Source organism: Lepisma saccharinum, chromosome 16 (genome assembly GCF_977018435.1).
Source record: "Lepisma saccharinum chromosome 16, izLepSacc3.1, whole genome shotgun sequence".
NCBI classification, from domain to species: Eukaryota; Metazoa; Arthropoda; class Insecta; order Zygentoma; family Lepismatidae; genus Lepisma; species Lepisma saccharinum.
In genome coordinates this window covers 23,676,352-23,703,752 of record NC_139244.1, presented here as the reverse complement: position 1 = coordinate 23,703,752, position 27,401 = coordinate 23,676,352, and the positions used below count along the sequence as shown (strand labels likewise).

At 38.0% G+C, this 27,401-nt stretch overlaps 1 protein-coding gene across 2 annotated transcripts in view; it reads left to right on the top strand.

The window, feature by feature from the left end:
- Positions 1 to 27,401, top strand: part of LOC146000345 (pleckstrin homology domain-containing family D member 1-like) — a 97,722-nt gene that overhangs the window by 3,151 nt on the left and 67,170 nt on the right. For both annotated transcript variants that reach the window (XM_083137879.1, XM_083137878.1), the window contains exons 2-5: positions 2,690 to 2,876; positions 12,644 to 12,720; positions 23,679 to 23,770; positions 24,567 to 24,619. In XM_083137879.1, coding sequence (XP_082994005.1) covers positions 2,690 to 2,876; positions 12,644 to 12,720; positions 23,679 to 23,770; positions 24,567 to 24,619 — 409 coding nt within the window. The remainder of the gene's footprint in view (positions 1 to 2,689; positions 2,877 to 12,643; positions 12,721 to 23,678; positions 23,771 to 24,566; positions 24,620 to 27,401) is intronic.

Below are 27,401 nucleotides of genomic sequence, written 5' to 3'. Positions count from 1 at the left end.
TGCATCAGTTGTGAACCTAGCTTTTGTGCTATTTTCACCAAGTCTCATGATTCGTTACTGTCTGAGGATTTATTTTTAAAAAAACACACATGCTCTCGTGTGAATTACTCTTTCTGTACTGCTAGGCAGTTATGTTCCATGTTTCTCTCTAAAACATATTCATTCATTCCTTTATTTGGAACCTAACAGCTTTTATGCCGTTTTTTGTCCATAACAATACACATATAAAATGTACACAATTGTTTTACAATAAAATTATCAGTCCTTCCCCCCTGTTTTACAGATATTAGATTTTTTTAAAATAACACTTTGCCTTTACAATTGTATGTTACACTTCCTTAAAAATGATAACAAACTATAACTTAATCAGAAATTTCTATAATGTGTAGGTTAGGTTGTCAAGGTTACTTTCTATATATAATAATAATACTTATCTTTATTTTTCCATGCTATGCTAACTGTTAGTGAGATGATTTAACTTAACATTGACAATGTGTGAAATAGAATAGCCCCAGACTACTTGTTCAGACTTAGATTGTGTTAAGGGATTTATTCTTATTTGAAAGCTTATTTAGTCTCCGTACTGATGCATACATAACAATAATAATATTAATAATGTTAGACAACAAGGATCATGATATAAAATTTCAAGTTCATGGACAATAGAACTGTTTTGTTCAAAAACATCATACCAATCTCTTAGTTATCATTACATTGCAACTGTACATTATGAGTATATCAGTCTGATAAGACAATGGATACAATTGTGAAAGATAAGTGACATTTTAACAAAACCGTGCCATTTTGATGCTTCACATTCTTCACTTCTAATAAGTGATGACTATAGAATTGATTGACAATAATTTTCAGTAGCTACTCAAAATGCAACAGTGAATAATGTAAAACTAATAATAACAATAAAAAAACATGATAACTAAATCTTTTTAGTTACTCAACAGTTTGGCAAATTTCACAACTCATGGTCAGGAGTTAAACAGAATGAGGTGTAATGTCAGTTACAACCAGTACTTGAAGTGGGGGAAGATGCATAGGAAGATGAAATTCCAACTAGGAAAAATTATGGAAATCATTCACTCCAGCTAGCCCCAAGTCTCAAGCAAATATCCCCCACCTAACAATTTTCACTTCGTTCATTGGTTTCAACAATCAGTAACAGCTGATCAAACAATTAAGTACCAGAGAACTAAAGGGTCACATACAGTATCTTCAATTTCTTTTATGGGAAGGTACGCCAAGGGTCCCGGGTTCGAATCCCGGTCGGGCTTGGTTGTTTGTGAATGTCCATTCATCAATTTCATCATTTCATCACTCATCCCCATCTTCGCAAATTAGCCAAGAGGCACAAAACGCGAAGTAAAATAAACTAAATCAATCAATTTTATGGGAAGGAAATAGATTATAAATATTGGGTGCAATCATATTTAACCACTTTAATGTTGAATAATTAGAAGGTTTGGTAACACTTTACTATACCAGAGACGGATTTCTTCAAATTTACAGGAGAAAGTACTTACGCAAATCATTTTCTGTAGTGTTGTTGATGTTCGGGAATGTAGTTTTGATCCATTTTAATGTGAATGCATGTGGTTTGGTACTACTTTACTATACCTGAGACACCTGGGAATGATTTCTTTCGCACTTTTTTACATTGCTAACGTACTATTCTGCATTCCGGAACACTTATTTAGGTGAAATAATGGAATTTGTAAAAAAAATAATGTATATTTCTTACATTTACGAGTACTTAGTGTTCTTGTTTATTTCCACACACAACATGGCGATAGCTTACCGTTGATCGTTCGCAAGCTCCTTTACCGAAAAATACCTACTTTCGGGTCGGATTTCAAAGTATGCTCAAATAAAAGAAAAATACAAAATTTAAAAAAAACACCTCAGGAACAAACCATTGACGTTATGTTAGGTTAGGTAAGGCAAGCATAGTTTAAAATTTTTTTAAAAAAATTGAAAGCACTTTAGGAATTTTAAATTGACTTTTTTACTTACTTACGGGAACGAGGTATGCCTACTAGGTTAGGTTAGGCCTGTTAGGTTAGGTTCCATTAGCACTCCTTTCGTTCAATTTAGCATATACGGACAACATCGGCTTGTAGCAGCAGCAATATCGCGTATTGTGCTCTCATGCAGAAAGCAAATGACGGCAGCAGCAATAGCATGTCGGAAATAGATTTTCGTATAAAACCACATGGATTCGCATTAAAATGGACCAAAACTACATTCCGGAACATCAACAACACTCCAGAAAATGAATTCCGTAAGTACTTTCTCCTGTAAATTTGAAGGAATCTGTCTCAGGTATAGTAAAGTGTTACCGAAGGTTTAGTCAAAGCCTACCTTTAATGTGACTTCACACCAAGTTAGCAAACATAAAACAAACGTTTTGGCTTTTGTCAAAAAAACCTTGAACTTTAAAATCTAACTATGCAATATTAAACGCGTTCTGAGTGCATTATCAAAGAGTAAATAACCTCTATACTTGTGGAACACATGTTGTCACCGATCGTTGAACTCTCATATTCTGAAAACTGCTATAGAGATGCAAGTCTTTTTTTTATTTTTTTTTATATAAATATAGACCACTTTTCTTAGCTTTTCAGTTGGATATAAGATTATATTTATCATACTCATATATATTTTCCTTTTCTTCTAGGTTCTTTATCGTAAAGGAAGGCTTTCTGCTATACTATTCAGAAAATGAAAAACGAGCTTTTGATAAGAAGGGCTATTTTAATATCCACCCTAAAGGAGTCATTCCTTTAGGAGGGTGTATAGTGGAGCAGATTTGTGATATCAATCAAGAGTATAGCATTCGCATTCGGAGTGATGACTTTATAAATGTAAGTGTCCATTGTTTATTTGCATGTTCCTTGCCATGTAGTTCTGTGTACTTTGTTTATACGATCTGATTGGGTTTTCATGACTTTGCATACATATAATTTTTTGGGGGTAAGGGTTAAATGTTCTTGGAATTTATAAGGAAACTAGTGTTTTTGTTTGGGGCAGGTGCATATTTGCCCACTTCTGTGTAATTGAGTTTATTTTTACCATTTTTTCAGTCATAATCAGCATATTTTTTATGGAATACTCTGTCTATACACTTCGCTATTTCTGAAGTGGATTTCTTCTTTTCATCCAAGTTGTTTCAGCCCTGTGATCTACCAGCTGGGAAGGTAGGAAAAAAGAGTGGTTGTGGAAGAAAGAAACTGCTGTTACTCTTATATCCCAGCATATTGTACTAAGATTTGGAATTAATTGGATAGGCCTACATGCTTTCATACATTCGAATGAAAGCTACTTAGTTTCTCTTCTGTTTTTTTTTATTGTTATGTAAATAGTTCACCCAATGAAGTAAGCTATATGAGCAATATAATTTATTAATTAGAATTTTATATTGTCGTCAAAGTGTATTTTTTATGGTTTAGGGCATATTTATGGATCATTTAGGTCATATCTTGCATATTCAGGCAATTTTATTTATTTATTCATATTTTTTTATGTGGACCAAGGCTAATAGTAAAATTTGTTATAGAAGTAGAAACTAGGAACCACTTATTTAATCTGATTATTTTAACTTCCTCTTCACCTTTACAAGATGCAAATTACAATTTTTTCCCTGTATGTTTGTAATTTTATAAGATAAAGAGATTTACATTTACATGGCAATATCACTGAACTTCTCAATCTAATTATATAAAAATTAAATTACATTTGATCTAGTTTGAATAAATATTTTCTGAACTATTCTCATAAAGTGAGAAAGCCCTATGTTAATAATGAGGTATAGGATCAGTATCAGATGAAATATTTGATTTGTTATTCCTCTGATTGGCTTCTTCAGGCTCACATTCTGATTGTGTAATTCTGGTATCATCATTTTTAGGTGTGCATTTTTTACATGAATCAAATTGTATACATGTCTATAAGCATGTACTGAACAGGTCTACTGCATCTTTTGTGTAAAGTGATTTTTCCATATACTTGTGTGAGTAGGTTAGGTGGATCAGATTCAGTGCTCTTAGCTTTATAATTAAGTTGCTAATTGCTTACAATGTTAATTATACATTTTGAATAGGTGAGAGTTGTTAGGTATTAGGATATATCTTTACTTTCCTACCTCACCACCACATTTTTCATGCAAACAGAATAAAAAGAAAAATATTTTATAAGCAGTGACTTTGAGTGCTGTCATTTGCACAAGGTACTTTTCACAACATGATATCTGCAATTTAAATCCCTGAAAATCAGATATTTCGAACTTACTTGTACATTCATTCCCTGTATTCTAAAGACATTCCTGATCCTCCCATACAACTTATAAATATTGCAACCTTTCTTTAGAGTAGTACATTGCAGTGTATTATATTCTGGGATCAAATTCTACAGGGTCCTCCGTTCAGCCTTGGTCACCTTGACGGCGGCACGCTTAATGGCCGCCCGGATGCCAACTCCCGTCAAATCGCATGCGATATCTCCTCTATGAAAACAGCTAGCTTCGAAATTATTTCAAGTTCTCAGAATTATAGTTACAATTACATTCAAAGTAAGCACGTTAATTGTCACGGGGAATGTTGGAAATGTCCTCGTGCATCCACTCGTTTTTGGCACGGTTTTAGGGAATTTGTGGGCTGTTCCCGGATATTTGTTTTAAATTTTATGCAATAAAAGACTAACGATTTGCCATAAGATGCCTTTTCTTGTTCCTTGGCCAGATAATGTAGGCGTTTATGTTTAAAAATCGTCTCGTGACATTTCTGAGTGGTATTCATTGATTGAGTTGGTGTTTAAGTCCACTTTATGCACAGTAAGGCTAATTGGGACTGGACCTACAGTTTAAAGTGGGCTCTGAACCACTGTGCCTCCACTGGGTATGGAACCTGGGACCCCTTGATCGCAAGGCAATGATGTTACCACTACACCATCGACGAGGAGCATAGAGGTAACGTCGTCGCCTTGAGGGACATTTATAGAGTTCTTCGATGAACTTGATTATCTTTGTATCCACCATCAGCTAGTGCTCCATGTACATTATTGTTAATAAAAAATGAACAATTATGAGGGAACTTTTCACAATAACAATTTTATTTTACATTGGTTACCTAACTTTATGCATGTTTATTAAGGCACACGGATGAACATGTACATTGCTTGAACTGCACATGATATTAACTACAGATTTCATTAATGCATATATATGTGTATTTATACTTGATTGATTTATTAAGAATGGAATAACATAACTTCATTGGCTGTCTGTTGTGTGAAAATTATGTGAATCTGCTTTTTCCAGCATTTTGAATCCTGTTAGGCTGTTTTTAACGTGCAAAGTGTTTGAGAGAGATAACTTATAACAAATGCTTGTTACAAAAATTAAAAGATGGAAGTAATAATTACAATGGAAAATAAAGCAATAAAAACATTACAATGTAATATATTAAAACTATGAAAAATATGTAATGAAAAGCACAATGTGTGCACTGACTACTCAAATTAATGCAGTGTTATATTAACATTTAGAAAACTGATAAGAAGTTGGAGCAAGTTTACAATTATGAATAATAATTATATTTGTTGGTGCAACTGTGAAAATAATAATTACTGTGTACTATTACATGATCACAATCATTTTAAGATTTTCACAATGTATTCATAATTGTAATCGCCAAACCTGATGCAATTATAATTCAAGATGCTAATCAAAATGTCTGAATTTACATTTTGTAACTTGTCACAATTAATTTTGAATCTCGGAGATCACACCTTCACATGAACTTGCTCTTCAGTTGTTCCAATACTAAAAATATCCACGTCTATGCTATAATTCAGTTTAATACCACACCAAAAGTTAGACAGAGAACTGTTAATTTACTATTTTTTTGATGTAAGTACCTTTTCACATCTCTAAATGGAAAAAAAATCAAGTATTTACTGTCGGATTAAATATTATGTTTTTTTTTAGTTTTGCAAACCATCACTCTCTTTGAAATTCTATAAATAAGAAATGGGTGGTGGTCTGATCATGAAATTTTCATACAGTGCAGACAGAAATGTTTTAAACACAATTCCTGATTTTCTTGTTGTTTTTTTAAATCTCTTTTGTGAAACAAGTTTTTCTTAGAATTGTATATTCCTACAAATACAATATTGGTCTTGATTGAAGCTTTTTGCATCTGTTTTTTCAAATCCATTATCAATGTCAATTCCCATTGTGAAACCAATTTTATACAGATTTTTATTCAATGGAGTAAAGATGTACGTGGAACATGGCAACACTGCACACAGTGATATTCGTTGAACAGTGGAAACTGCAAGTCAGTGCGTGCTGTGTTGCCAGTTGTCTAGTTGGTAGGTCATCTAACTGCCTCTGAGGAAACCTAGGCTTCATTCCCAGAGTGGGTGATCCTAGGTGGAATTTTTTCTCACATTGTCGCTGTGTAGAAGGGCTCTGCGGTGCTCACCCAGCCTCTGCCCAATGAGTACCTGAGAGGTAAAGGTGGCTGGAGTATGGCAATGATCTAGGGATGGGGTATTGCTGATGTATTATGTATTGTTCAAATGTAATCAGCAGTATTTTTCTCGACTCTTGTGGAGTCCATAAAAATGCCATTTGACACTTTTGAGGAGTCTTATTAATGTCCTGGTTTTGGTTTACTTTGGCAATAGCATTGGCGAGAGTAACGGATATTATCGTATGTGGTCTGTTAAGGGAAAATAAGTCAGCCATTGTTGATATTTTGAGAACAGTTCTCAAAATCCGGTCGCTTTGGTCTAGTCAGTAGGGCATCTGACTTCCATGTTGGAGACCCAGGTTCGATTCCCAGTGTGGATGATCTAAGGTCGGAATTTTTCCAGCCTTGTCCCCGTATAAAGCAGCTCTGGGTACAACCCTGGGGGATAAAGTCAGCCGGAGCATGATGCTGGTCACATCACCTTCAAAATGGCCGAGATCGAGAATGTGTGGGAACCTACCCCTACATTCTCTAAATGCACCTTCATGGCACTGTGCTATATGCACGGGAACTTTACCTTACCTTCAATGTAATCTGGCAGCCAAGGAGATTGGACTTTAACGAATTCACTGGATGCAGTTGAGTGAGCACGTGAACTGTGTGCCGTCACGTTCACAATAACTGAGCGAGTACATCAGTGAATCTTCATCACATTTGGTGCTAAACTTGAACATTCGTACATGGAATCTATTTGTATGATTTAGAATGCTTTTGGGGACGATGTAATGAGTTCAGCAGAAACTAAAAGTGCGGTAATCTGTTGAAGTAGTCCACATTCTCGAAAGGCCATCAACTAGCAGGGCACCTGAGTATGTTGAACATGTTCAGGCAACAATTAATGAAGTTCAATTACTGACAAAGATGATGATCTGGGGATTCCAAAAACTAATGTGTTGGAGATTTTGACACATGATCTTGCTCTCACTGCCTTGAACCCCCCCGCAGGTACACATTTAGTAGAGGATGGGGAACCCCAGAGCCACTTTATGTAGAAACACTACTTAAGAAATTAGCACCTTGGGAATAAAACGTGGGTCTCCTGTGTGGCAGCCATACACTCTACCTATTAGACCACTGCAATTCTGATTAAGTACAAATGTAATCATCATCTGAGAGGGAGAGAGAGATACAAAGCAGGTTATTTCCCGAGCACTTTTGCCTATACCCAAGATGAAGATCTCCTTCTGTGGAGTGGTGTATTACTGCAACCTTGAGAGCATTGCTTGATTGATTTGGTTTATTTTACTTCACTTTTCTGTCGCAAAGATGAGGATGAAGGGACATTCACAAAGAACACCCATGTCCAGGCCGGGATTCAAACTCTGGACCTCTGGCATCGTGACATGCTGTGCTTGAGAGCACTGGAACACTCCCTTGAAAACATTGGAACACACCCTATACTTTTGCATTTCTGATGCTGTACCTGCCATTTCCTCTATATAGGCAGCTCTTGGTTTTGAACTTACTGTATGGATTTTAGTAACTCCTTAAGCCTAAAGCCACTTCACCTATGTTTGATTAGGTTATTTTATGTCACTTCCTTGCACAGGGTGATCAGACGTCCTCTTTTATCCGGACATGTCCTCCTTTTTAGGTGTCTGTCCGGCGTACGGGCGGATTTCTTACAAATCTGTAAATGTCCTCCTTCTTTGGAAGGAGCATTGGCCATAGCGAATGTGCTGCACAGAGAATGTATCCATGCATAAGGATCATAAGTTGTTATTTTACATCTAAAGCTTGGAAGTTTTACTTCGCTTTGAGCACATTAAATATTCGATCACTGAGGATCTGAGAGCTGATCTACCATCACTTTATCCAAACATATGAGTATTATAGGAGAGTATTATACAGTCTCTACATTATTGCGATACTGAGGTTTTAAGGATGGGAGAAACTCATATGAGGCAGGTTGTAAAGTAGTTGGTCACTAACGGGAAGGTTCCAGATATTCATGAAACCAGAACGCCATTCCGGTCAGCTCCGGTCCATTTCGATCCCTAGGTATCTATCTATGTACGTTACATTATGTTTTTATGAAGAGGTGGTGGGTCTGAAAGCCCTCCCCCCCTTTCCATCTCCATCCGGTAAGCTAGGGTTAAGAGTAATAATGGCAAATGTGTAACGATTTTTTTTAATTTTTTTTTTGCGGGTGTCTTCCTTTTTGGGGTTTGTCCTTTTTTAATGTATGTGTCTGGTCACCCTATCCTTGCCCCTTTTGGCTAAAAACAAAAACTTGTTTATACAAGATTCAGTCTGTTTGCGAGTAGTGGTGGCCATATGGATGCTGTACTGGACTTTGTTTCTTTCATTTCATACATTTGACACTTTGATTCATCAAGGCATATGTTTTTTTCCTTTTCATGTTCAGAAACGTTTTGCAATTAAAAATTTGTTTTTCTGTAGTTTGATGAGCTTTGATCTTACCTGTTTTTTTCCCTCTGACCTTTCAATTGTGAATAGGTAGTTTTGCTCAATTACAAGTGAAAAATGTATAAGCTATCATAATCGCTTTCACGTTTAATGGGGGAAAAAGTACACCATCTTGTGTAATTAAATGTCCATTTCTATTTTTACTATTCTACGTCTGAACCAAGTGTCTCATGTAGTAATAATAATAATAATATTATTATAAATAGATAAATGAATAATTATTATCTGGCTTTTGTGTAGTTGAAGCTCACTAACATTTGTACAAAAACAGCTGTCCAAAATAAAATCAATGTAAAAAAAAAATTAATGGATTATTTATTAAATAACAAAAAGGTTGTGAGGTCCAGCTGATGAAAAGTAGAGGCCCTGATTATTATTTTTATGTGTATTACTATTAGTAGTGGTATGCATAAATTTCCATGGGCAATTTTATTGCAAAGCTCTATATTCACAATCTAATGTCTGTGTAAGTTCTTCAGAAATAAATCAACTTCTTAGTATACAACAGTAACACAGTATCAAGTATTATGCTTATTTAATATTGGGCTTGGTTAGTCTTTTTGTGTGTGTGTGGGGGGGGGGGGTGAAATACGTCCTTCACTTTTAGCTAATCTTGATGGTGAGAAGAATGAGTGATGATTAGATGAAAGTGATGATGAAGGATGCTCACGAAGAACACCATACTAAGGCTGGGAATATTATACTGGAATATAGTTAATATACCTGACTTATTTGATCTAGCAATTGCTCATGACACACAGGGCCATAGTACCCAAGGAGAGGTTGGTGGGGGTCATTATTCCATTATTCCCACCTTTGGCTTAGTATTCCTAAAAAAAGAATGTCAAAGACAGGAAAAGATGGCAAAATGAGGAATGACTACCCCCCCCCCTTCAAAAATCTTGGGCATGCCACTGATGGTATGAATATTGGTTTGGTACTGTATCTCATTCAACATTCATTACCTGCATAATCATCATTAAACTAAAAGTAGCATATAAAGTATACAGGTGATAGACATTAGGAATCCTAAGATGTCCCCTTCCCCCTCAAATATGCAGGATATACCAGTGTGAAATTCTTCAGGTTGTACTCTTCATATTTCTAAGAAGATATTACATCATAAACATTTATTGGTAATTCCTTAATATCTTTTCAAAACTCCATTTTTTGCCCTCCCCTCCCAACAAAAATTGTAGGACTGTTTTCATGGAAGATAAACCAGCTATGTTCCAGTGCCATGAGAAAGTACACTATTGATTTAGTTCATGGTGTTTTCCCAATACAGGTTTCTCACTAACATAGAAAAGTCATTAAATTTTGTAAAATGTTGAAAAACCTGGAAATTATTATTATTTGGGGGGGGGGAGGGGGGCAGGATTGCAAACTGAAAACATTTTCCTTTTCCTCCCACTTTTTTTTTGTAAATATTTTGTAAAAGAAATATTATTTTGTTAGTTTTCCTTTGATTTCTATAAATTTATGTTTATTTAAAGAAATGTTATTTATTTTTAACGGTATTGAATAAAATTGCAAAGTTGAAGATATATTATTAGATATTAGATAGATTTATTATCAACAGCTCTACCACGTAGTACGCCTTGGACTGCATTTTTCAGACTAACGAGGCGCAGGCGTCTAGACTCGCAGCCAGTACAATCCTCTGTGAGACGTGTGTGCTGTCACATGTGTTTGTGATTGTTCTTTCATCAATTTCATCACTTTTCATTCTCATCCTCGCTGTCAAAAAAATGGCAGAAACTCGAAGTAAAATAAATCAATTTATTCAACATTTGTTCGTGTGTTAAAGTAGAGGCATTTAATAAGTATATGGAAAACCAGAAAAAGTCGGAACAAACTGAAATACGAGCGTATAGTTTTTAACAAAGCAATGCGTCAAAATTACCATGGAAATGAAAATATACGTTCATTTCGTGTTTTTCATGCATGCGCACACATGTTCGAGGAAATTGTAGATTGCGTACAAGGTAAGAAACTAATTCACGTGACCAGCTGTTGGGCGAGTGACGTCACGCGTTGAGCTTCGATTGCACAAAGCTGGGCAAGCGAGTGGGAATGCGTCAAGGCCGAAGTAGGTCACCTTGTGGGATGTTACGGCGTACGTCTCTGCTATTGATTTGCTCTGTGACGTCAAAAAGTGTCGGGGGCCTAGACTGGGAGTTCCGACTATGGACGACGGGAGGGAGAGGGTCGATGAGTCGAACCTTTCTGGCCGCCCTTCATGGAAATTCGTTCAAGTTATAAAAAAAAGCAGAAAGCTTGTTATTTTTAATGTCAATAACAGAAATAAATTCAGTTAGTATCCGAACAAAATAACCAAAAACTGCGTCATATCGAAAAAAAATGTGTAATATACAGGAACCATTACATATTCTACCGGTTAATACAATACACAGTTTTCAAGGTGAGAGAGGTCATGTGAAACGACATAAGCTTTGTGACTAAAATGTCTCCCTAACTTTTAAATTGGAACTAAGTGTGTAAAAGTTAATAACAAAATTGAATAGAATAACTACGTATGAAAAGTAAAAACGATTGGATTGAGTTGGTGTTTTAAGTCCCACTTTATGCACAGTAAGGCTAATCGGGACTGGACCTACAGTTTAAAGTGGGATCCGAACCACTATGTGCCTCCACCGGGTATCGAACTCGGGACCCCTTGATTACAATTCGAGGACGCTACCACTGCGCCATCGGGGAGGCCTCGTATGTAAAGTAAAAACCAAGAAAAGGGTGAAGAGCTGTGTTGAATATTCACTTAACTTATAGCTACAGTACTTCGAGTAGCAAAGTCTTCCCAAGAATATAATAATTATAATTGTTGAATGAATTTGTTTATTTTTATGAGCTTATTATAGTTATTGTATAATAACCATAATAAATATTAATATTATTATTTCTACTATTCTATGTTTTATCAATGGCCTGACTCCCCCTTATAAATTATTCTGGCCACGCCCATGGTTTCGACAGTAGGTAAGGAAAAACCTCACCACAATCATCATTTTCCATTGGCGTATTTTTTATGCTATTTCTTGCCAGTGGCGTGTCTAGAAATTTCAGCGGGTTCTTGCTGATAATCGGGATTATCTTTGGTTACAAGACATACGTAGGGATGATCTTTACAGATGAAAACAATGTTTCAACTGATATTAATCCAAACACTTTGGCTAACGTAGTCGCCTTGTAATCAAGGGGTCCCAGGTTCGATACTCGATGAAGGCACAGTGGTTTAGATCCCACTTTAAACTGTTGGCCCAGTCCCAATTAGCCTATCTGTGCACATATTGGACGTAAAACAACAAATCAATCAAACCAAACACCAGCGCTGTTTAAGTATGCTCCCGTATGCCAGTAGACAGGGATACATACACCCATTTTCGGTACTGACAAAAATGTGTTGTCGGAGAGAAGAAAAAACTTAAAGTTTTGCTGCCTCTAGTTTTTTAGTGCCCTTTTCCTTGCCTATTTCAATTTTTTTTAAGTGCCTAACATCCGGGCTTTTTATAACCGTCTGGAGCACAGTAGTTCCATTGAAGTTTCGAGTTAAAACAATGCCAGGTAACAATGAAGATTCATGTTGTAATTTATCTGTTTGGTAAACTGTAAATTCATGTGCTTCTTTTTCTGTTTTGTTTTTTTCGCAGGGTAATGTATTGTTAGCGGCAACAACACGATACGATCAAGACAGGTGGACGCAAATATTATTGGAGGCGGCGAGAATGTAAGTACTTCTAAATATGTCAGTGTTCATTTGTTTACCGCCTCGGTGGTTCATTTGGTAGGGCGTCTGACTGCCACACCAGAGACCAGAGTTCGATTTCTGAGGTCAGTCGAGGTCGAGAATGTATGTTGTATTAACATCCACAGCCATATGCGCCTTCTTAGCAGGGTGCAGTGCACATCGTACTTCCTATGCATTGTTAACGCAACAGTGGAACTATTCTATGAATGTCTAAATTCCATAAGCACCCATAAGGTAATTAGTAATTACAATAATCGTAATTAATAGGGTTCAGATTTCTATGACTTAACAGCTTTATAAACCTGCATGCAATTCAGTGGCGGCTGGCCAAGTGCAACAAGTGCAGATGTTTTCACCTAATTTTCAAATTAATATTGACATTTTTCATTTGCTTGTTAAATGAAACTATTTCCCAGCAGAACGCACACGATAATACTCAATAATACGCCGCTCGGCGCTACGCACGTGAAGAGTTCGTCGTAGCATAAAACAACCCAAGAGCAAATGCCGCCAGGTTGCGGAAAACTTAGCCGGTTGTCATGGCAACGGTGACGTCACCTAGCGTTGGCCTTGAACGGGTGTCGCCTTCTACGTGAAGCAGTTCTCTCGTCGGAGAAAACATTGCATCCAGTGATTGTGGCAAAATCTTTGCGTTCTCGCGAGATCTTGTTCCGCGTGTGTGTTTCGCGTTTCCTATCGTGTGTTGTGTTCATGTGTTGAGCTGTGGTTTCTACAATGAACCCAGTAAATGACTTAGTGTGTAATTTGTTGCAGACACCATTTTCCAGATGGACGGATGAAGACAAAAAAGACGTTTTAAATTGTGGGGGCCCACTGACATTCTTCAAATATCAGTTAAGCGAGAGAACAAAAAGGCAGGGAAATCGTACAACATTAAATTTAAAAGTTCCTGGTTTGTCGACTTTCCTTGGTTGTGTAGTAGTCGTTATTTGCAATCGTTGTTCTGCTGGCTTTGTTTACTGTTAGTAACAAATACAATGTGTGGAATAAAGAAAGGTATAACGATTTTGTCAATATAACGCGTTCTCTGCATAAGCGCAATGATTCGATGGAACATTTAAAGTGTAAATTACAATTCAAAGTTTTTGAAAAAAACAGGAATACCATAGCAGATGCCCTTCAAGAAAATGGTAGCCTTTTAAATGTACGGTTCAATGAAAATGTAAGATTAAATAGGCTTTTCCTACAATTAATAGTTGACGCAAAGCTGTATTTATGTAAACAAGAACTTGCGTTCAGGGGTCACGACGAAAGCGTGTCTTCGCTTAATCGTGGGAATTTCAAGGAACTTGTTGCATTATTAATATCGAGAAGTTCGTTAGAAATACAGAACCATTACAAAACGAACTTCTTCACCTGTTATTTTAGGCACGAGCCGCTACTGATGCAATTATGCCATAAAAATGAAGAATTTGAAAGCTGAAAGTATTGTTAAAATTTACCAAAAAGTGTGCCCTAGACTCAGCTTGATGCTAACACGTTCAATGCTCAACTGAAGTCTTCAGTATGCACGTACGACTCCTGCTCTTTATAATCTCCTTTTACAATCTTTATCGTTTAGCTTATGCTAAAAATAAGTCATGCAGTTTACGCCAACTGGCGGCCAGAAACAAGGTGGAGAGGAGCAGGGACCTAAGCCCCGCGACAGGTTAACTTTGCAGCAGGTTTTATGTATCAATCCACTCTAGAGCGGCACTCAGCATCCCTGTTCCAGTCTCACCTTAACCGCTGAGCTGTTCATATCACAGACAGTGAGAAAATCCGCAGTATTGCAGCGGAACTATTTTCTGTGCACACGTTTGGGTCTATATATGCGAAAAGTTGCTGCAAGGTTAACCTGTCGCGGGGCTTAGCCAAGATCTTTTTCGGTGCGAGCGCAACCTACGATAAACACCCAACGTCTTGGAAAACCGAGTGGATAATAATGCAGAAATAACAACTTGCGGAATACCTATCATCAGTGGCGTGCGCAGGATTTTCGAAAGGAGGGTGTTACGTATACTTTTTTTTTAGGAATCTGGGCCGGAGAGGTGGCGGGGTATGACCCCCACCAACCTCCCTTAGGCACGCCACTCCCTATCATTAGCATGCATATCAATTGCGAGATCTCCCCGATGGTAACTTTTGACTGCTTTTGATTAGAGGGGTCCCGGGTTCTACCCGGTGTAGGTACTATCTCACTTTAAACCGTAGGTCCAGTCTCGATTAGCCTATCTGTGTACAAAGAGGACTTAAAACAACAATTCAAACGAAGCATATCAATTGTCTGTATGTTTTCATAAAATTAAGGACTTACGTTATTTCATCCACGTATAAGCAACTTTGGGCAACGATTCTGCTCTATTGTGATTTCGAAAAATAAGATCCCAGCATCGTTTAGTTTAGGTCATACGATACGGCATTTCCAGATGCATTGCATTTATTAAGCATTTTCTTAAATACAAGAGCCAATGAACAAAATATAATTTCGTTTTCTAATTCAGCACTCCAAAAATAAAGGAACAGCCTCTGATTGTGGAAAATTTACTGCAGCAGCGTAATTTGACAATGTCTGCCGGTTTGGGGGGGAAGTTCCCAAGGTAAAGTTTGGTCTACCCTACGTGGACAGCGAGTTTAATGATGTTTCAACATTTCAACATTAGAAAATGAAAGTATTTCCTTGTTGACTGAACATTAATGCAGACAAACTTTCACTCCTTTGCTTTGTTTCAAAGCACATTACTGGTAATTCCTGTTATCTTTCAACATGTATAATCGTGCTCATGGGATATTTCTCTCTGTGGGGGGGGGGGAGGGGGAGAAAGAAAACAAAATCCCTTTGTTGCATCACCGAACAAGGATGAACAATATCTGGTGAAATATTGCAAATGCTCTAAACATGACCAAAATTATAATCTATATCAGGGACATCGGAACTTATTTTGGAGTGGGGGGGGCAGGTTTTCAAATCCGTCAACCAAATTTTACAAACTTTTCCCCCATATATATATATTTCATTAAACGGTGCTTATTGCAAGAAAACTTATATATTATGGCTTACGATAATTACCACAAATTTTCATCTCTGCCTGGTACTCGATCTTTGCATGCAGTTAGGCATGATGGTATTGATTTATTTATTGATTTGATTTGTTGTTTTAAGTCCACTTTATGCACAAGGAGGCTAATCGGGTCTGGACCTACATTGAAGTGGGATCCGAACCACTGTGCCCGGGTATCGAACATCGAACCCGGGACACCTTGATTACAATGCGACAACGTTACCACTGCGCCATCGGGGAGGCTCTTACATGATGGTATATAGGCATTCCTTTAATGATTACTAACATAACTGAAAACGCGCTACTATTAAAAGGGGATGAAGTACACGTGCAAACGTATTGAGAAAATCCATGTTTCTGCTGATCTGATCGATGTGTTGCAAAGAAAGGTGTCCGTGTTCTCATTTACCATTTCATCATTTTATAAATCGTAGAATAATTTTAACAAAAACGTCGCATACTAAGGAAGAATTACATGAATGAAAGAGTTAGAAAGAAATAATAGATTTAATTTATTTTACTTCACTTCTCTGCCATTTTTGGCTACTCGCGAAGGCAGTCGATGAGATTGAGGCAATATGGTATATTTTATTTTGTAGGCGCTATACTTTTAAAATTTTAAAATATAAAACATTTCTGCTTCTAAAAAGGCGTAAAAAATGGCACGAGATGGCGAAAAAAAACCGATGATTGCAAATCTCAGACCGCTATTCAGAGATTGAGATTAAAAAATGAAACTCTCAGTTATTTTAGAGCATTTGCTAGACTAAAGTGTTCCAACGAAGACTTTCAAATGTAGTGCATGGTTGGAGAGGGCCGAAGTATGGGTCTAAAATATCGATCATCCCACCTAAAACTAAACAATTACTACTCCCAACGTAAAAATAAATCACCTGCTAACATAACAATAAATGGTGTTACCTCTCTCTGAGGTCTAAAACTAAGTCATCAGTCCTGAACATGACGTTTAAAACAAACAGTAAACTTTTAATATAAATGTCCAAGGAATAAAAGATCCTCCCTTCCCACGAGAGGAGGTGGTTCATACACTCTAAAGTTTGCAGCGTTAAAACCGGAAAGCGTAGATGGTATATCGAGACGATACTTGTAGCTAAGTCTCTAGTCTCGTCTTTTTCTGACCTTTCACACAGAAAATATAAATTAAAGTGCGCGTCAAATCTCCTGCATATGGCGATAGCCAATAGCAGCGCACTGCAGCGGTGCCATGTCGAAATCTCACACGGAAAAGAGAAAGCATGGTTGAGCGAAACGCCTTGTCAAGGAGAGCACGACAACTCCGCACGTCTGTGATTCGCTGGCGCTGTTCAGCCGTTCAAGGCCATATGCAGGAGATTTGACGCGCACTATAGTAAAAAAACGTAAGGAGAGAAGTAAAACTTACAGGTGACTAAGTGCTGTGCAGTGATCTTCCGACGCGACTTTGCAGTCGGTGTACTTCTGCAAATTACTTACACGTACAGTGGGATCCATGAGTATTACCGTGAAAATTGTCTATCACCATGTTCATGCACTTTATTTGACCCAATAAGAGCTTCAAGAATTAAAAGAAAACTCAAAACAAGCTGTTGACAACTTCTGCACCAGCATACATAAAAATCCATCGCTTAAAAACACATAGGATGTAAGAGGGGTGTAAGGGGTGCTGCTTCCACGTAGTGCACCCAAAAGTCATCCTCACTTCCACGTAGTGCACCCTGGACAAGAGACTAACGAGGCTCTGGCGACTGGCGCTATTGCCAGTATAATTTTGTGTGTGTTGTCCTGTTTTATGTCCTTGTGTGTGCTGAGTGCGCGTTTACAGCCTCAGCTTTTAACAAGTCAGAACATTTTAATTTTTTAAAGTTTTTAGTTATGCAACGTTTGAGTTGTAATTTGTAATGGTAAGGGGCTGGACCCCGTATAATGTGACGGGAGCAAATTAGCCTAAGTGCTGACGCTCCCAAAATTTTAAATTCAAATCAAAATCAAAACATAGGATGTAAGAGAAAAAATAATGAAAATAGCCATGGACAATTTGCACGGTAATACTCATGGATCCCACTGTACAGTTATATCGCTTGGTGGGGAAAGAAATCCAAACTCGCCACTACATTTCCAGAGTAAAACACGCCTTCTGCAGTTGCTCTACTCTGATCAATAACTGTGTCGTCTGACCAAGTCTAAATTTGCAAGGAGAAGCGGAGATTAGCGAAATTACAAGTTGGACGTTTTCTGTGGTCGATGGATGGCCTTTTTGACAGCAAGCTCGTGTTCGGAAAGTGCACCGGAAGATTAAAAAAAAAGCTGTCCTCTGTCCCTCTACTCCGATGCGATGCATTGTTATCTGCGAGCTTCAAAGCAAATGTGGAAACTGAAGCAGCGGATTCCTATGGGGATACTTGATTTGCAGAGACCTGACTGCTATGTCACGTGCTTCTTGCTGCTAACGGAAACTTGAGTGCACGTTCACAAATCTAGTGCAAAAATATGTTTCCAAATATTCTTGAAAACCAATGTAAGTTGAAATAGATGTAGTCTCGCTTTTAGGGAGTGACTGGGGGTGAGGGGTGTGGTGGGAAGGGGAGCAAAAATACAATCTTGCCCCTCCTCTGTGGTTTCTTCACATCAGGTAATAACGAAAGCATTTGTAGATAGAGGCGGAACAACCAAGGAAGGAACGTTTGTTTCTTGGTCATTTAGATTTCATAAAAGTTTCCTGTTTGTTTTAAACGTCATGTTCAGGGCTGATAGCTTAGTTTTAGACCTCAGAGAGGTAACACCATTTATTCTTATGTTCACTTGTGAGTTTTTTGACTTGTGCATATACAGCACCGTTCCATGAAGACAGATTTACGAAATGTGGGGGTAAGGCCCACACATTCTCGATCTCGGACATTTTGGAGGTGATTTGATCAGCACCACGCTCCAGCCGCCTGTACTCCCCCAAGGTTGCTCACAGGTAACCATTCGTTTGAGGCTGGGTGGGCCCCGGAGCCGCTTTATGCTGGAAAAAGGCCGAAAAAATTCCGACCTTCTTAGATCATCCACCCCAGGAATTGAACCAGGCTCTCCACATGACAGTCAGACACTCTACCGACTAGACCTTCGCGTCCTCTCGAATTTTTTTCCACCTTGAACTTTTAAGCTAGAAGGCTCAAGCTTCATCTGCCTCCCCCCTGTTTAGAGCCCTTGCATCCATGCAATGTAGTTGTAGATGGAAAAGAATAGATTTAAAATTAAGCTGTTCTCTGCCCCCTCCCTTCTCATCGGGGCACGCTGGGTTTATTGTTTCACACCGACCGCACCTCATACAAAACCTGGTAGATACAAAGGAAAACTGGAAACACATAAGTTGGAATAATATAGTCTCATTTTTAGCACGCGACCGGGGGGGGGGGGGGGGCAAAAAGACTATCTTGCCCCCTCAATGATAAGTGGGGGTCAAGTCGCCCCCCCCCCCCCGGTTCCGACGTCCCTGATATATATGCGACTAAAACCAACGCCATTGTGGCCAGGAAAGCTGGAAACTTGTTTAAATTAATTTAGTCCTGGGAAAGAAAACGCCAGGATAGAAAACCAAACCAGGACGTCAAAGTCCGAGCTGTAGTGATTGCACATAATATCGAAACCCAGAAATGCATGTGCCCACAGGAAATCGAACCCGGGACTACTTAATTACAAGTGGTGTTTTTTTTTCACTTATTTTGTATGTTTTAATGTGACATGATGGCATTTTCCCCCTGACCCCCAACCAATGACCGGTGAACTTGATATCGGCCAAAAGAAGGATTAAGCGAAGATCGGCCAAAAGAAGCCAGATATCGCTTAATCCGGACAGGCAAAAGGAAAAAAAAAGCAGAATGCAAGGTTTTAAATGTGGCTAGAAGTCAACAAGAGAACTTCCCAAAGAAAAGGCAGTCAACTACTGATGAAATTCTGTTTCCCGCAGACTTCGTACTGTACTGTACTGTATAGTGTATTTAGGCCTATGCCCTTTAAATACACCATAATAAACTTGTTTTGTTGCCATAAACGGAGTTTTAATGCACTTTATTTTACAAAAACAGTATTTCTGTTTTGTAATTTGTGTCGATTGAATATTTCGTATTGCAATTCATTATTGGAATATTTAACATTACAAATTTAATGAATATAGTACATTTGGCATTTTTAAATAGTATAATACTTAAATACTTACACATTCTATTTAGGTGTAGGTATTGTGGCCTATCTGGTTGAGTGAATATGTTCCTGTGGTTTATTGTTGATAGTTTTATTTTTTCATGCCTTTATCACAATACCTACGTATCAATCAGGATGCGGTAGAAAAATGTAAGTTGACAATTTTTCTCTCTTTCATGTATTGGAAAATATTTCATGTTAGGCCTACATTTAATATAGTTTTACCAAAATTTTTAATTATGAAATAGGAACGTGAAATTCATAATTATTATAATCTCTGAGCATGCATAATTGTGTATACTACATATGCCAATTACGTTCCTTTTGAGAACTGTATTTCTAGCATGGCTGCACGCTGAGTTGATGGCAGCCAGAACATAATGGGAAAATGACCAGCTTCCCGTTTAGTGCTTTCGAGGGATCAGATTGTATGAGTGTGTCTGAAAACTACACCAGGGTCCAACAGTTAAGCATAACTAAGATATGATAAAATATTTTATTAATGAAGTGTCAGAATTGCACAAAGCATAAAAAAATAATGAAAATGTTATCTGGTGTACAATGGAATAGAATACATGAAATTAGCAATTATTTTTTATTGCAAAGAGGGATATGCAAAAAATAACATTTAAAGATAACTTCTTCAACGAAAAAATAGGTTAATATTGGGTGTGGTTACCCCTAACGGCCACACACACCTCGCAGGGATGTGGCATGCGGCGTGGTTCAAGAGCTCTACGGGCAGCTGGTTACAGTCCCCACGAAGAGCAGCGCGAAGCTCTGGAATTGTCCTTAGTGGAGTTTGGTGGGCTACAACTGTCTCCCTAATGCATCCCAGCCCCAGGCATGCTCTATGGGGTTTATGTCAGGAGACCTCGCTGGCCAGTCTATGCGGTGGATTTCTTCACCTTCAAGAAATTCATCCACCAGGTTGGCTGGATGCGCACGTGCATTATCGTCCACGCAGGTTAAGTCTGGGCCGACTGCGCCTCTGAAAAGTCGCACATGATGTTGGAGTACCTCGTCTCTGTACCTCTGGGCAGTTACAGTACCTCCAGGGAATACGTGAAGCTCCGTACGTCCATTGAACATAATGTCTTCCCACACCAGTATTCCACCGCCACCAAACTGATCCCTGTCCACGATGTTTCTGACTCCACTATGAACGGGCCCTTCTGTGCACTGAATCAAGCGGGACACACACACTGTCATAGAGACCGCTGTCGTGAGGCGGCTGCAAGCTCTGAGGACAGTGCATTTGCAGGCATCGTACGCTTTCGTCGTGCAGATATCGGCCCTGTTGTGGCGTTATTACTCTTGGACGACCTTGTACGATGAACATGTTACGGTTTTGGAACCGTCGCTAAAGCCTGGAAATGACACTTTGTGGGCCATTCAGCGCTGCTAAGACTTCAGTCTGTGTTTGATACGCTTCCAGGCATTCGATGATTCTTTCCTTTAAACAATGATCCAACAGACATATTTGTGCCATGTTTCGCACTGTGTGAAGAGTTTCGGAACAATAGATGCAAAACGTTAAATAAAATGCTTGTTGAAACAACATTCTAATTTATTAAAATGTGGAACGAAACAAGGGATAGCCAATAAGTCTCGGCCTCGCCTTGATTTTACGTCTTGTTCTCGCTCTCGTCTCAATTTGGGTGAATACTAGCCAAGCCAGAAACATTAATAGCAAAACTAACCATTATTTACTGCAGTTGTTCAAAAATGTAAATAGACTTTTACATGCCTCAGAAAGGCTGTTTGTAGTAATGCATTGTGTATTAGAATTATGGCATTTTAGATCGAGGAATAAATATTTCAAGATTATGTGATGCTTGTCATTTTGAAGTGAACTCAACACCTTGACTAATTCGGATACACAGTGTTAGCCACCCACAATGCTTTACTAATAAGAATGCTACTGCCTGACTGTTACAACATGTCGAAGACTTTGCAGTTTATACCTTCTATGCTGTTGCCATTTACGTCATTACCTAGAGAATAAATTAAAATTGTAAGCGTATCGTGATTGTCGTCACGACTCGCTTTTACAACCCATTGAGAATCGATCTAAATTGCTTCGTAATTACTCAGCCTCCTACGTCAGCAGTCCAGTCCAGCATGAGTTCATTTACCTGAAACGGATTCCCTGTAACTCGTTGAGTGTCTGTCTCCACCACACGAGTACATGACAAGCACCCACCCGCCGAGTAATTGAAGCAACCACCCACAGCGTATGCGTCGCTCATGTTGTGTACTCTTTTAGGCGTAATCCTGACTTACGGGCCAAATTCATTATTCGTGCTTGCTCCTGCATGAACCTCAGATGAATTCTGCGAGAAGTATAAATAAAACTGAAATTGTGAGAGCCCTAGAACCATCAAAGCCTCAAATCAATGGATACCTGGGGGCAAAAGCGGCCGGAGCGTGGTGCTGATCACATCACCTCAAAAAAATTACCCGAGATCGAGAATGTGTGGTGCCCTGCCCCCCCATCCCCTATATGTGCCTTCATGGCACGGTGCCATATGCACAGGAAACTTTACCTTTACCTAGCTCAGTGGTTCTCAACCTTTTTCAGTCCGGGACACACCTTGAAGGATTACACTTCATGGGACCCATAAGCATGGGCGCCGGCAGAATTGCTTGTAGAGGTGTGCACCTAGTTTATAATCATATTTTTGCTAACATCGTGTACTTTGAGAAACCCTGTTTACGCTTGCTTAAACAAATTATACATACTTCATTCTAGAAAAGAAGAAATGTAATTTAGAAGATTAATTTACTGTAGTCTAATATCTAACTAAACACACATGCTGAAATTGAGAGATGTCGGTAAATAGCAATGGTAGAGCGCGAATAATAGAAATGTACAGTTTAGACTACGTACAAAACGGGTTGAATTTAAATTGTTAAAAAAAATATATCTTAATAATTTAAATGTAATAGGTTTCTAAGACACCGTAAATAAATTTTAGAGACCGACTTCACGACCCACCAAACGACCCCTCGGGACCCAGCAGTGGATCGCGCCCCATAGTTGAGAAACGATGACCTAGAGCCCAAATGATCATGGAACACGGGATAATCCTTCCATATTTAATTAATTAATTAAATTATTCTCCTCAATAGCAGTATTTTCCCACCCTCCCCAAACATTTTGAATCTTGTTCAGTATTACAAGTCCAGAATAGGTAAATCGTAGTTGTATATTTTCTAGTTTGAATTATGTTTCGTGTCCTGTCATGAACGCTCATTTTTGGTCCTAAAGGTTCCGAATTTGCTTTCCTATGAGAACCGACTGCCCTCCTTTTTGCGTAACGACAGACGACTACTGGTTCGCATCCAGAGCAAGACACCTTTTTCATTAATATTTTCCCCACGTCCAATCAATTCATCCTTATTGTCGCGATTAATCAAATCAACTAGGAAAGTGACGTGAAATAACCAAACTGCAGATACCGATAGCAACTGTAGCTTATCACTTTGGAATATATATATTTTTTTTAAAAAAATAAGTAGGATACTCCATTGCAGAAATTCGAATATGTCACGCCGTGGAGCATAGATATTTTTATTACTACTATTTGTGCATTGAGTAGAACTGCCTGTATAAAAGAAACACTTTTGTACCTTCATAGTATGCTGCTAACGTAATTCTGCATCAATCCTTTTTTTTTTTACTTTCAGAACATGGGAAAATACAGTGATGAGTGAAGCAATAATCAGGGATTTGGAATCTCAGGGATTGCAATTGAATCAAGAAAAACAATCGTATGTTGGTAAGTAATGGATGAAATTAAACTTTATTGTTACTAAAACACATAGTGTTATCGTTTTTATTGTTACGTCTTGGATGTCTAGCATGGTAATGAACATGAAGGCTTGGATTATTATGCACGTACATTCCTTTTTACATTTCATGTTACATATTTTGAGATATATTACATATTTTTTTGTTTAGAGGACACAGTTGTTCATAAATGCATCACTTGCGCCATAGTTTTCATTGAGTAGTTCGGATATATTTGTGGAACACATTCAAAAATATTCTTCAAAGATTCGATATTTTTTATCTGATTGTGGCAGGCCGTTTTCTTCAACCAATGCGAATATTTTTGTATATTGTGGAAATTAAAATACGTGGTTCCTGTCCTGGAACTTAATTTAATTCGTACTTACCCCCTTCTTTGTGCCAGGACTGCCGTTTGCAAATCGAAAACTTCCCGTAGATTTACTATAAATTGTGGCTTCATTTGTTGGGTGTGGCATTTTCTTTTGAGCGCAATTTATCGTGGTTTTTCCTCATGTCCTATTCAGTGTATGAAAGTTATATATTACGTGTCTGATTTGTCCACAACATGTATGCGGGCAACTTGAAAAAAATATTTATTTTCATTACTGCGTACACCACGCCGAGTTTTCATGTGAGGAAAGCTTTTCGTGTATAAAAATGAAATGTAACAAGTTGCATTACTAATGATCATCGTTGGATAAGATTTGATTTCTGTTTATTTATATATTATATACACCCCTCCACACACACATATATATATGGCTGTTCTCTCTTTCTTCTAGAAAAACTACATGAAGAAACAATCGCACTCAGGGATGAAATAGACAAGAACGAGGTAAGTGTTTTATTGCTTATTTTCATAATTTGATGTTCAGGAATAAAATCTTTTATTTGCATTAACGTAAGCAGTGATGAACGTGTGAAGAATTCAGTAATTTTTAGAAGCATTTATCACAGATATAGTAAATATTATTCTACAGGTGATGGTTATTCCAAACAAATTCGAGAATGGATTAGTGAAACTTTTTGTTCTCGTGATTTCAGTTTTCACGTATTCTGGTTGTTATATGTATTACAATATCACGTAATATATATATATATATATATATATATATATATATATATATATATATATATATATATATATATATATTGCGTTTTTAAAATTCGAATAGTGTCTCCCCGATGGCGTGGTGGTAACTTCGTCGCCTTGTAATCAAGGGGTCCTGGGTTCGATTTCCGTTGGAGGCACATTGCACAGTGGTTCAGATCCCACTATAAACTGTAGGTCCAGTCCAAATTAACCGATTATGTACATAACGTGGACGTAAAATAACAATTCAATTAAGATTCTGACTCGCTAAAGTTGAATGTAAAAAAAGTGATAAAAATGCGAATTCTTAAACATTTGAAGTGATGCAACATTCTCCGCTTCCTGTCTTGGTATTACAGTACAGTGTGTAGTAAAACTTCGAAAATGACAATAATTTTATGTCTTCAGAGAAATCTAGTCCCTCTGTTCTGGCTACGGACTTGTTCCTCGAAACGAACTAATGCACCGTAGAACCTACTCTCGAAAACGAACCAGACTCCCACACGAACCGTCTGGAAAGAACAAAGTCGATTGCGACACGTAATGGCAGTTTCCACTCGCAGTTGCAAGAACAGAATCAATAACACAGACAGGCCAGGAGGGACTGACTTCCTTGTACTTCCGCCTGCAGTCTGTTACGTCGTTTTAAATTTACCGAGCGGCGGAGAGTATTTTCACTGGTACTGGAAAGGTGAAATTTTTCCTGTGTAGCGAAACTAAAAATTTCATGGTCGAATCTTGTTTTCTTGGGAATATGGAACTATCTTTTTGTAGTTGATATGAACCCAGAAAAAAAAGCTTTGTTGAATCAATAGGTATTTTTTTTTTTTGTTTCAAGAAAGATCAACTTAAACTTTAGCTTTGTTTCACAGGAGAAAGTTGACGTTTCCAGTATCAATGAAAATCGTGTATATATACAGTGTGGTCCATAAATATGGAAACACTGGTCTAAAACCAATACGGATAGAGAACTTCTTACATCATGTATTCCGAGTTGAGTTGTTTTAAGTCCACTTTATGCACAGATAGGCCAATCGGGACTGGACCTACAGTTTAAAGTGGAATCCGATCCACTATAGGCCTCCACAGTGTATCGAACCCCGGGAACCTTTGATTACAAGGCGGCGACGTTACCACTACGCCGCCGTGGAGGCTCCATCATATATTCCGATACATGGTTCTGGAAATGGAGCAAAATTGTTAAAGCGTGTTACCAATATGATGGCTACCTTGAAGTCCACAGTCGTGGATTCAGATCCATTATTCAAATGGAAAGAAAGGCGATCATCTAAAACTCAGCAGAAGTACTAAGCTGTTCGATTTTATGTATGAAGTCGCATTTCTCCAGAGATTGCATCGGATTATTTTCGCAATTTTTTTTGCTGCTTGTTGTTTGCGGAACATGTTACACTTTCTCTCACTGTACAGAAGGCGCTGTTGATCGGAACGTGATTAGTTCCAGCTTAAAGTGGAAATTAAAGGAATTTTATAAGAATAATGTAGTCTGTAACGAACCGATCGTCAATGTTATGTATGATTGGACCTTTGGCCGACGGCAGGGCAGCTATTTTCGAATTTTCCTCTCCTTTCGGAAAACCGCTATGATATTCCAAAATCTGAAAGAAAAAAAAATACGCATGCCTAGAATTTCTTCTAGAGCATTCCTGTGGATCTTTTTGGTTTGCCTTCACTGTTGTAGAGAATCTAGATATAAAAAGTTTAGTTTATTGGATTTAAGTAGCTATGCAGTCATCTGTCGTGCAAATAATGTTGTTTTAAGTGTAGGGCATATTCTTATCGAATTTGATGATTTTGATATCCTCAGACAATACTTTAACTTCCCCAACTGTATCGAATTTGATGATTTTAATATCCTCAGACAAAACTTTAACCTCCTCAACTGTTTATCTTCCATGTTGGCAAATGATGGCATTGTCTTTAGCTGTTTGAGAAGTACAGACCTTTTACACTGTATGTGAGGAATTTTCTAGCAACTTACATTTTTTGTGTGTCGCGTGTGTCACGTGCAGGTTCCTTTACAAGTCCGAGAACTTTTAACCCTTCTCAAGGGGTTCATTACACCCTCCCCCTTCTTTTTAACTGTAAGGTAAGGATTTCAAGTAAGGGTATTTTCCCCCATATATTCTGAAGGGTGCAAGATGGCTAAATGTGATGACTCATCCAAAACCTTTAATTCACTCACACACACTATAATTTTGATTGAAAATTTCATGTCCCAAACATTTTCGCGGGAGAATTAATCGCAAACCTCATCATATCCCTGCCCTATTTTCCTGTTCGCGATGATGAATGTTATTGAAACGAACTTTATGAGTGAACATGATTTGAACTCGTGTAGTTGCAGTGTTAAAAAGAAGGAAGGAAGCCCGTCTTATTTTCAGTTCAGAGGGGTTAAGAACTCCATTCTGCACTGTTCCGAGCACCTGTTAATTACGGCAACATTGTTAAAAACGCTGACTTGCTTATGTTATATTGCCTAGAAAGCTTGAAACAACCTTGTCGG